This window comes from Periophthalmus magnuspinnatus, chromosome 5 (genome assembly GCF_009829125.3).
Source record: "Periophthalmus magnuspinnatus isolate fPerMag1 chromosome 5, fPerMag1.2.pri, whole genome shotgun sequence".
Taxonomy (NCBI): Eukaryota; Metazoa; Chordata; class Actinopteri; order Gobiiformes; family Gobiidae; genus Periophthalmus; species Periophthalmus magnuspinnatus.
The window spans coordinates 29,345,959-29,358,116 of record NC_047130.1 but is presented as its reverse complement, the minus strand read 5'-3'; the positions used below and the strand labels follow the sequence as shown (position 1 = coordinate 29,358,116).

At 40.4% G+C, this 12,158-nt stretch overlaps 1 protein-coding gene across 2 annotated transcripts; it reads left to right on the top strand.

The window, feature by feature from the left end:
* The first annotated feature begins 333 nt into the window (after positions 1–333).
* On the top strand, positions 334–12,148 carry phf20a (PHD finger protein 20, a). 2 transcript variants are annotated; one of them, XM_033966725.2, is made up of 17 exons: positions 334–503; positions 2,357–2,468; positions 2,597–2,768; positions 3,182–3,266; positions 3,413–3,489; positions 4,215–4,731; positions 4,813–4,863; positions 4,948–5,211; positions 5,419–5,598; positions 5,667–5,762; positions 6,279–6,428; positions 6,704–6,882; positions 6,959–7,058; positions 7,216–7,411; positions 7,496–7,946; positions 8,603–8,765; positions 11,090–12,144. In XM_033966725.2, the coding sequence occupies exons 2-17, from the start codon at positions 2,386–2,388 to the stop codon at positions 11,230–11,232; spliced, it is 2,907 nt and encodes a 968-aa protein (XP_033822616.1). In that variant the 5' UTR covers positions 334–503; positions 2,357–2,385; the 3' UTR covers positions 11,233–12,144. The 2 variants fall into 2 exon arrangements, with proteins under 2 accessions (XP_033822616.1, XP_033822617.1); XM_033966726.2 differs by lacking the exon at positions 6,279–6,428 and having other exon boundaries at positions 364–503; positions 11,090–12,148.
* Positions 12,149–12,158: the final 10 nt, after the last annotated feature.

The window sequence follows — 12,158 nt, the reverse complement described above, 5'->3', positions numbered from 1 at the left end:
ACGTAGATTGACCAGTAAATCGAGAGCTTCACCTTTGGGCTCAGCTCCTTCTTTACCACAACAGTCCGATACAGCGACCGCATCACTGCAGACGCTGCACCGATCCAACTGTAAATCTCACGCTCCATCCTTCCCTCACTCTGAATAGGACAAACAAGATGTTCCATGTCATCTTTGAAAAGTACACATGATATTTACCAAGCTTTTCTTTGTTTGTGCAAATCTCAATGCTTTTCTTATGTTGTATAATGTTTTAGTAGTTTGTCCGTGTATTAGTTTACATATTTTGACTCTTTTTTTCTGTCTTGTAAGTTGCATTGGCTGGAGGTACGCGCATGCGCAGAGCATGTCTCTGAGCTCGCGCCGGTGTGTGGAGCTCACAGGGAGAAATTCAACTGCGTGATCTGGAGCAGACGCAGACACAAGAAGCGGCATCTGGGCTTTTAAAGGGAATTACCTAGCACATATTGGATTTAACCCGACACAGAGCCACTGGAGAAAAGGTAGGAACTGGGAGCAGTCTTCCACCTTGTCGTTAACGCTACGAATTTGAACAGCGTCGTGAATTAGGGCCGTTTGATGCAGCATGTAGGCTTTATGAGTTGAAAACAAACGTGACGAAGTACTTCACGCTTGGCTCTGATCGTATATAGACGTATTTTGTGTAAATGCGATTATTTACCAGACCTCATCGTTTGCTCTGGTCTAGAATTTATGAAATATCTTATCATTTCCGACTTGGAAGTTGTTCTCTTTATTTCCACGCCGCACGTTCTCCATGTTCTCAGTAGGAAAAGTCTGAGGAACTAGGCCCTCCGCGAGGCCGCGAACTGAGCCTTGAGAGTGACAGCTGTGAGAGCCAATCAACTGTAGAGAGCCCGCCCACAAGAACACGTCTACACCAATCAGCAGCATGTATGTGGCTTACGTCAGAACAGTTTATGTCGCGCTACGCCTACGAGTTACAAAACACCGGACAATGTGTGAGGCTGTGGAAATAACAAACCGTACTACGGATAAATGCACAATGTCGAGACCGCGCAGCTTACACAGCGTTTTTAATAATTACAACTGCTGAATAGACCGGAACAAGAACTATTTATTTTAAGAAAATTCCGAACATTTACGAAAAATTGTCCATTACAATGCTATGATAACACATTAGCTAATTTTCCGGTAAGAATCACATCTATGATCACATTTACTACATTTTTACTGTTGCAAAAATATGCATTAATGTGTTCCCGTTGTCTGGAATCAAGGCAACGTCCTGGACAGATAAGTCGGCTTTGATAAAAAAAAAAAAAAAAACAACCAAACAAATAAATTAAATAATATATGTATTTTTTAAAATCGTATTTTTTATGTCTTTTACTGGTCTGCTTAATAAAAATATATATATCTGATTTAAGTGCTGCAGTTACATCGTCTCCCATTGTGTCTGCACGTGAATAATCTGGCCCATGAGCACGTGGGCTGAGTAGCGGCATATCCGGGTTTGTCAAGACCCAATTAGATCCGTAAATTGTGTATTTTCTTGTGGGTAAAGAATGTTCTCCAAGCAAAATGCAAGATGATTCTTTTTCGGTGTCCTAAACGTGTCTTAGAACGTTAACGGAAATAGAAAACAGTCTGGCGCGCGCGGGTGGCGTCATTTGTGCTCGAGCCTAGTGAGCTCTGAAAGTCGGACAAAGGAGGCGCTGTTATTCAAACTACTACTGCTCATCCATATCCAGCTTGTACAGTGTGTGTGTTTATCGTACACTAAGGGAAAAGAATGATTAATGGTGCCGCTAACAAGAGAAAAAGCTGCAGTTTACCTTGCCTTTCTTGGCTAATTTAAAACTGTTACTGCTCTATAAGCTGCTGTGTTTCTTTATTTCATATGGGTTGCACATTCCATCACCATCTGAGGCATGGCTCACCCATTATGCTCAAAATAGGAAATTCAGAACATGGTTAAATGTGGAAATACTAAATGGAGTTGACTAAAGTCCTTATCCCCTTTGTGTGGACATGTTATTCTTTGTATTAATAGTTTACTTATATTTAGACAATGGACAGTGACCACATTAACTAAATCTTGTATTCAATTTTCATCATCTAAACTCACATGGTGAATCTTCTCAAGTCTAAGCTCTAGTTATGATTGGAAGATTTTTTTCCCCCCTATAGCAGACCAAAATGTAAAACTAGCACTGTAATTTGTTACTATGTACAGCTCCAATATATGTATTTTTCCAACAGAAGTAACTTTAATCTTTTTATTGTCTTACCTTAGAGCACACTTAAGACAAGGCTGCAGTGAACAGTCATGTTGACCACCATATGTGTCTTTGTATGTGTGTGTGAACAGGAAGCAGTAATCATACTGATGTGGCCAGTATGAATAAGACACCCCCTAACAGAAGAGGCATAACATTTGAGGTGGGGGCTCAACTAGAGGCTAGAGACAGCCTCAAAAACTGGTGAGTCATGGCCTCTTTCGCTCGTCTTCATCTTTTTCATTTTTGTCTTCTTTGCATAACATGACTTGACCCTGTATTTATCCTGTATTGGGTCATTTGCATTTTTCACGTTTGTTCCCCTCTTATAGGTATGCTGCAAACATAGAAAAGATTGATTATGAAGATGAAAAAGTGCTTATCCATTATCGCCAGTGGAGCCATCGTTATGATGAATGGTTTGACTGGACTAGCCCTTATTTGCGTCCTGTAGAGAGGGTCCAGCTGAGGCGACAGGGCCTGAATGACGACATTTCTATGCCCGTAAGTAATTTTTCTCTTTATATACTATGAACTATATATAGATGAAACATAGGTGAAAACAATTAGGGCTGTTCAACAAATCCGTTAAATCAATTAATGGTGATTACTACACTCAAGGATTATGAAAATTACATAATTGAGAAATAACTCTGGCATGTCTTCTATAAGCACACTCATGTTTCTGTGACTGCAAAATTTGCCAATGCGTTACAGCTTTTTACTACTTACTAGAATTTTGTAGATTTTGTCTTAGAACCCACAGTAGGATTTCTGTTGTACAGTCACTATAGAGAAGTCTAATCTTAGGCTGGAGAGGGGGTAGGTTTCATGCCTGTCATCTACTGATAGAAGAAAATCAAATCAAATTGTGACTTTAAGGACATGTCTAAGCAAACACTTGATGTTCTTTCCAGGGGTTTCATGTAAACGATAAGGTTCTTGCTAGCTGGTCCGATTGCCGGTTCTATCCTGCCAAGGTTACATCCGTCAACAAAGATGGTGGGTATTGAGACATGGTGAGAAGCCTTATCCTAATAAGTTTACAATATTAATATTGTAGACCACTGTATTTTTGGTTGAAAATGTCATTACAAAGTAAGCTTTAAAATGATAAACTCACAAGCACTTTTTTGTCTATTTGAAAGGTTCTTACACAGTGAAATTCTACGACGGCGTTGTCCAGACAGTAAAGGGAATACACGTGAAACCTTTTATTAAGGAAGTAAGTAGAAATGTCAGTTGTTGTTTTGTTTTTGTTTTTCTTTTTAGAAAGAATGGAAACACAGAAAATATAATATATGGTAAAGGAAACATTATTAATGCAGGTGCAAATTTAGAATTTTCCTTCATCAAAAATGCTTAGTGTCTAGCCTAACCTCCTATGAAATAAACAAATAATGTGAAATACATTGTGAAATTTCTGATATTGTGTGAGTGTATCTGAGTAGTATTCAACATAGCCAAAAGTTAAATCTGTCCACTGCACAAAAAGTTGTTGGAGTGAAGACGTTTGGCTGCTCATCCAAGCTGCTTCTTCAGTTCTGGTCAGATTGCTGGTGGACACTGCCTTAAATCTGTCTGAAAGGAGGAGCTGACTGCACTGAAACTGGAAATTGCTATTGTTTACAGTGCACTGTGCCTGAGTCATACTTTGCATATTCATTCAATTCTTAATGGTTAGTTTCACACCTATTGGCATCCTGGCTAGCTCTATTGTTCAGATAGATATAAGGTCCACCAGCAATCTGATCAGAACTTGAGCAGCAAAATGTCTTCACTCCCACAACTTTTTGTCCAGTTGACAGATTTTACTTTTGGCTTTTAATATGGATCAGACCTGGACGACAGACACAGAAATCCTAATCTCTCCATTACAGAATTCATAAATGTTTACAAACTTTTAATGGGTTTGTGGTTTCATAATAATTTTTCTTTCTGTGACAACAGAGAGGGGTTGGGAGGGCCAGGTCTGCAGACAGGATGGCAAGGAGGGGCCCAAACCGCCGGGACAGGAGGTCTCTCCAGAATGGAGGGCCAAAAATGAAGCAAGCCAGACGCAGCACTTCAGATCAGGAGGAGGACAGCAGCGAGGACGAAGATCACAGAGAGGAGATGAAAACAAATGGGGAAATAGAGTCTTCTCCCTGCCATGGACAAAATGAAGTATCTGACCATAACAAGCACAGAGAAACAGGACTGACCAATGGAGTCAAGATGGAAAGTGACATATGTCATTTCAGTGGAGAAATTAGAAATGATGAGGGACATACTGAACAAAGAACAAAGCCATACTCTGACTTTTCAAAGCCATATACAGACTCTAACCAGGTGTCTGCACTGACAGAGCAGAGCTCTATTACTATGACAACCACACAAACCAATGGGGATGTGGAAAAGAAGCCTGCAAGCCAATCAGAGGGCAGTGAGCTCCCTGTAGATGTACCACCTCCTCAACCTGTTAAACGTAAGTGGTATTTTATTAAAGTGTCTGGTACTTAAAGTGACCCAAGTATATGTTAAACTAACACATGGATGCATATTTTAGCAGTCAGAAAGCAGGGTTTCCACAATCCCAACAGATTCAGCAGAGAGCCTTGTGAGTTTCTTTTATTTTAGAAGACAAGAAATCAAAAATAGCATTGTGGATTCCTACTTTGATTCTACTATCATCTGTTTTCAGTGTATCGAGTTATAAAAAACCAACCCCCTCCCGTCCTGTCGATCAACCTCGACCACAACCCTTTTAAGTGCAGCACTCCCGGCTGCACAAAGTCATTCCGAAAGGCCAAGCTTCTGCACTATCACATGAAATATTATCATGGTGAAGAGCAGCTTCCAGAGTTGGAGCATGGCGCAGTCAGAAGTGTCCACACCAGAGCTGCTGAGAAACAGACTTCTGTCTTCGATGGCCCCAAAAGAAGGCGCACCATCTCTGCCACAATGCGTGAGTTTCTCTCTTCTGAAGAAAAAAGGTTTTAATGTAGTTTAGGCTTCACAACAAATATTAGCAGCAAGGTATGGGACGTATGCATATAAGGTAAAGACCAATGTCATGTTCATTTCATCTTCATGGATTTTGTACATGAAATTTTGCCCAATCTTTTAGTTTATTCTATTGTACAATGTCTGACAACCCCATTGCCCATTGCAGAGTCTGTTGGAATGGTGACTGGTCCCAAGACAGGAGGCAGACGTACCTCTGCGCCACCTTCAGTCAACACCCAAGCTCATCACCAGAGGGCACTGCTGAGGGAAAAGAGCAAGGAAAACCAACTAGACAGAAATGGATTCCAGCTTGACAAAGATGTTGACAAATCTGGTTTTGATATGGGTCAGTACTATTACTTAAGCGCATAATTTGGTACACAATATCCTAATCGTTTGTATGCTATTTCACAGGCACAGTTAAAGACAAATTTCGGGACAAACCCAAACAGAAAGATTTTCTTAGAATTAAGCTGAAAAAGAGGAAGAAGAAAAAGAAGGCCATGTCTGGTAAGAAGGACCTCTTTAGTTTGTCTCTGCTGCTCTCTGTTGCTTGCATGTGCCTTGACTGTGACACTGTGGCCTTGGCTGTGATCACAAAGTACTCCATTCACTCCTTGGTGTTGGTGGCTTTGTGTGGGGGGCATATCATACCTTTCTGTTGGTTTGTGCCTATTCATATTATACAGATCAAGATTTTTATTCACTTCCATTCATCTAACCCTTATTTAGTTTCAGTGCCACTTGCAATATATTTTAAACAACACTGATAAAATGAAAACACATTACTTTGCAGACCTGGTGCCAGTATGTTTGAAGTATTTGCACACAGAACATTTTACTTCTACTTAACAGTTGTTTCACTCATTTACAATAATAACTGAATATAAATCTATAAATTTGACTCCCATAGCATATTTGATTGCCATTGTTTGCCGTTTCTGCCAGTATTTTCTTTACTAAACATTCTATAAAATTGACATTTTGTTCTGCGTCTGCTTACTTCCCTTCCCTTTGTATTACCAGACTACACGGGTAGTGAGGAGAATATTGACTTATTGGGTCGTCAGGCCAAATTGAATTTGCTGCTCAAAAGCCCCCACACACACATTCACAGCCCTGAGGCCTGGTCCCGCAGGCCTGGAATGAACTTCTCAGAGCAGATACGGGAGGATGGTGGGTATCTGAGGGTGGTCTCATTTGTCATTGTCATGTCTCATTTTCTCTTTTTACCTACCTACCTTTTTCTGTTTCAACTGGATTCAATCCATCTTGATCCTGGTATGGATCACATTTTTTTACAATGCTGTAGATGGATTGAATCCTCTGCTTTTCTTTGCTTACATAATCAACACATTAGCTTTAAATTGCATGGTTCTAAATTTACAGAATTAATTTATTTCAGTAATGTAAACATCTTGGATAAACCATTTACTCTGTCCTGATTATAGATGAGGATAGTTTTAGTGACTGGTCAACTGATAGTTGTGGGTGGACCGATGATGACTTTGGGGATTTGGACATCACAACTCCACCCCTGAGCATTGACTCGGGAGCTGTGGACACAAGTGACCAAGAGATTGTACGCTGCATCTGTGAGGTGGAAGAAGAGAATGACTTCATGATCCAGGTGGGTGGCTGACTTCCACTGATTATTCTGATTTGTCAGCCAGTAGTGTCCAAGTAACTGTCTTTTCTTGTGTTAGTGTGAAGAGTGTCTGTGTTGGCAGCATGGCACCTGCATGGGTTTACTTGAAGACAATGTCCCAGACAGATACACCTGCTACATTTGTAGAGATCCTCCAGGTGAGTGCAAGGCCATTTCCTCTCCATAAATGCTGGTCAATTATTTAGATTTTCATACACTACTAAATTGCTTGACAACTGTATCAATATTATTTTTTAGAAGGATTAACATTAATTAATTAATTAATTAATTAATTAATATGATTTCTTTTGGTAGGTCAGAGACAAAGTCAGCGTTACTGGTATGAACGTGAGTGGTTAAGCAATGGTCACATGTTTGGCCTTTCATTTCTGGAAGAGAACTACTCTCATCAGAATGCTAAAAAGATCACTAGCACCCACCAGCTGCTGGGAGATGTGCATCATGTCGTGGAGATCCTTAATGGACTACAACTCAAAATGAGTGTCTTACAGTCAGTATCATTGCCTTTTTTGTAGAGCATTAGAGAAAGTATGCTTGAACTATTGATTTAACATGGCTTTTCTTGTATGTGGAGGAACAACAGTCACCCTGATCTGCAGCTGTGGCGCCAGCCCTGGAAACAGGCAGAGAGGGCCCGTTTTCACACGGATTCTGATTCATGCCGGGGTAGTGATCTGGCTCCCTCTCCGGCCACTCCAGATGAGGACCTGAGCCGAGGAGAGATCCTCATGTCCAATGCTCTGGAGAAGTTGAGTCGTGCTGCCACAGCGCACACCTCCTCTTCATCGTGCTCCTTCTCCCCATTCCCCTCTTTTCAGGACTCGTACATTACCAGTGACCACTGCTACCAAAAACCGAGAGCCTATTACCCCGCTGTGGAGCAGAGACTTGTAGTGGAAACCAGACAAGCCTCTGAAGTAGAAAACAACCTGAGGAGTACTGAGGAGCTCTTGGAATCAGAGCAGCGTTACGGAAGTCTTCTGTCTCTTTCAGACAAACCCAAGTCTCCAGCCGCTTGCAATAAGGTGATAAGAACAAAATGTATAAATACCATGAGTCATGTGTAAAGTCTCAGGTATACATGCTTGGAACACACTTTAGTCTTTTCATTGGCAACATAAGTTTTCAAATCTCCGCACTGCAGCTCTGGACGTAGTGTACACTACACACCAGGGTTACTCAAATCTGCACGACCATTTGAACTGGTCCCCTGGGCCTCCACTCTATATCTCAACTCATTTTATGTTACTTTCTCACTTTCGTGATCTCAAGCTATAATTTTAAAAAGTGAAAATCACCTCAGTTCCACTTACGTCGGAAAACCCACAATATTGCTTAAAATCCAAAAATCCTGTCCACTTGGCTCTTTAACACAATTCCTGAAACTTTTCAGGAAGGACCCCCATAATAACCAGGCAACTAAACCCGGGACCCGTTCTGTAAAATAAAATGTATATTGTAAACTCACGTAAACGTCTGCTCCGGACATTTGGACTTGTGGCTAAAAGTGTACCCTTGCTATTTAAATGCCAAACTGAGAACAGAAAGTATCTAATTGCATAAAATGTTCTGTCCCCTATACAGAAATACAATTTAGCTTTTTTTAGTTTAGAAACAATATGGACTTTTTAGTAGTTTCCCCATTGTTGAAGCTCTTAAAACTCTCCATGATTACGTGTAGGTTGGTGACCCCTGGTCTCAAGAAGAGGTAAAAGAAGAGAAGAAGTGCGCAGTGGATAACAGCCAGCACCATCAACAGTGGCAACTAAACCTGCTTGATCACATTGATGCTGTCCAAGATCAGGTTTCTTACAGAATGGACTTCATTGAAAGGGAACTTGATGGTAAGATCAAATTTTTTCCATGGAATTTGTTCCAGTATGATCTAATACACAATACTTTTGCAATTTTACCTACCGTAAATTCCGGACTACAGAGCGCATCTCATTAAAAGCCGCATACTCTAATTTTAGAAAGAAAATCAGTTTTGTACTTGTACAAGCCGCACCGGATTTTAAGCCGCAGGTATCCCACGTAGTAATATGAAAAATTAGCTAAAAACGTTCATTATATCTTATTACTATAAAAAATGAGTCACTGACAGCGAGTGACAAGCAGGAACAACATCCACTATTTTCACTTTTATGTCTATACAGAGAACCAAAAACCAATTTATTATATGAGATATTTACACAGAAAGATATTACATGTGAGGATTTTTAAAACTTTTTTTTATTTAATCCGCGTAACATAAACAAATATATTACATACCTATTGCTAATCCTTTTTTCTAACGGTGCCTGTAACGCGGCTACCTTGAAATATACGTTTGTATCGGTTACACACAAATTACGTTGCTTATGCTTTTTTACTCAACAGTGCATGAACAGCATTCCAGTATCTCCTAATAACTGGTAAAAACATATACCAATATTGCATTCTGCCAGAAAAGTCACTGATCGCCTTCTTCATCTTCCTCCTGCGCACTTAAACCATCAAAGTCCTCTAATTCAGTGTCCAAATTAAACAGCCTCAGGATATCATCACTTACTACAGTCTCCTCATTTTTGATGTCACTTGAGTGCACGTCGTCTTCTTCATCACACAGCAGTCCAGCCTTTCGGAACCCGTTGGTGATGGTTGATGTTTTGACACGGCTCCACGCATTTAGGATCCACTGGCACACTTGATTTAAAGAAGCTCTTCGCATGCGGCCTGTTTTCGTAAAAGATTTTTCACCACTTCTCATCCAAGCCTCCCACTCTTCGCACAGTGCCACTTTAAATGCCCAGTTCACACTGATGTCCAGTGGCTGGAGATACTTAGTGGTACACCCAGGAATCACAACTGGAATTGAGTTTGTGCTCTTGATGGCAGCTTTCATTGAATCTGATACATGGGCCCTCATGCTGTCCATAACGAGCAATGCTTTTTTTCTGCGAAAAAAAGCCGCCTGGTTGCTTTGAGTAGCACTCTCTGAGCCAATCCTTCATTAGGCTCTCCATCATCCAACCTTTCTTATTGACTTTCACCACGATTTCTTTTGGGAATTTTTCCTTTGGCATTGTCAGCCGCTTAAAAATCACCATCGGAGGAAGCTTTACTCCGGATGCTGTGCAGCTCAGAACACAGGTAAAATGCATTCTTTCATGGGCGCTTGTTTTCAGTGTGATGGACGAGTCACTTTTTTTATTTACGGTCTGAGTGAGAGGCAGGTCAAATGTCAGAGGTACTTCATCCATATTTATGATATCATTTGGCCTGATGTAATTCTCCGTTATCTTTGTTTGAGTGAATGTGTGGAAGTTAGCAAGTTTCTCATAGTCAGGAGGAAGCTGCTGACACAAAGTTGTGCGTGCCCTCACGGACAGGCCTTTCCGTTTCATAAATCTAAAACACCACGATGGCCCACGTCTAAAATCTTCTATTTTCATTTCGGTGGCGATAGCTTTAGCCTTCAGTCTGATTTGTACAGTGGAAACAACACGGCCGCCTGCTCTGTGTGTTAACCCAGTCTTCCAGATAGTTTTCAAGCTCGGGCCATCTGCTATGATTACCTCTGAAAGCTTTTCTCGTCTTTTTGCATTGGTTCAGTTCTTCATGCTGGCGTCTCCACCTTCTCACCATTGATTCATTTATGCCAAGATTACGTGCGGCAGCTCGATTTCCTTCTTCAACTGCCAGAGTGATCGCTTTTAACTTAAAAGCCGCATCATATGCTTTTCTTCTAGTATTTTCCATGTTGATTAGGGTTAGTACAAATGTCTGATTTACAATAGTCGTTATAGTGCGCTTGACTGATCATACAATTTCATTGGACCTCTGTGAACTACTCATCAATTTTATTGGTCAACTGTTGCTAGGCAAAATGTTTTTGGCGGCATGAAAAAAAAAAAAAGAATAAGCTGCACCGCCGTATAAACCACAGTGTTTAAAGTGTAGAAAAAAAGTAGCGGCTTATAGTCCGGAATTTACGGTACTTTAACATTTAAACTTTAAATATTATGTGTAAGCATTAATATTACTTGCCACACAGGGCACATGTAACACACTAATAACCTTGCAAAAGGCATTTTAACACAGTTGGCTTTTGCTGCCAGTTTGGTTTATTCTGTTACCAGTATTATTCTAAATGTTTCTGAATAACAATGTCTTTTATCCCTGTCAGTGCTGGAGAGCTGGCTGGACTACACTGGTGAGCTAGAGCCCCCAGAGCCACTTGCCCGTCTGCCCCAACTCAAACATCGCATTAAACGCCTGTTGACTCAGTTAGGCAAGATGCAGCAGATATCCCTGTACAGCTCCACATGAGGGCGCCAGCAGACAACTCAGCAGGCACGTTGCAGCTGCATCTCCTTTGCTCTCGAGATTCAGCAGGGACCACATGCTTGAGTGCAAGACTGGATTTGTCAGCAATTTCAGATTTTTTCGAAGGTTCTGCATGATGGATTCTGATGTTACTAGAGCTGATTTCAAATAAATATATCCGAAAACAGGAAGTTGATCTCAAATCAGGATAAAATTGCCTCAATCTATATTTGCTTGAGTGAAAATTTTACGAGTAGACCAGACATCTGTTGTTGCTTTGTAACTACGAACCATAATGCCTTTGACTGAGCTACTGCTTTAAGATTGTCCTGTCCCTTGGTGCAGAGTGCTTTACATGCTTTATATACTGAAGACAACTGAGTGAACTGTTATGCCTCACAGTAATTTCATATTTGTTTTTGTTTTCTTTTAACAATGTTCTGTAATTGTAAATGACCTGTCATGTAAATTCATGCTGTAAATGGTAGGCACTAGCTTAATTTTGTTTCCTTGTTTTCTCTCCATGTTGATGTATCTGTAGCACTTAAAGTATATTAACTTGTCTCTTATCACATTTTATCAAATGCTTTTTCAGGAGATACAGCAGTACATTCTTTTCTTTATACAAATGCATTTTTCTTAATTGCTCCTTATCCACTTAGAATCCCAAATACCACATTCATGGGTTTCAAGTTATGGCAATGACCCTCCTACATAGCAATTAAAACCATTAAAATCTAAATGTATTGTTGTCATGGGGAAAGGTCCTCATAAAATTCTTAAAGTCAGTAAAGACTGTTTAGCCTGACCTCATGATTAGTCTTCTACTGTACTGCAGCTGCCTGGGAAGCAGGGAAATGTCGGGAACAATGCAAGACAAATTCGCTGGTACATAAATAAACTATTACCAAGCCAATTTATTCGTTTTG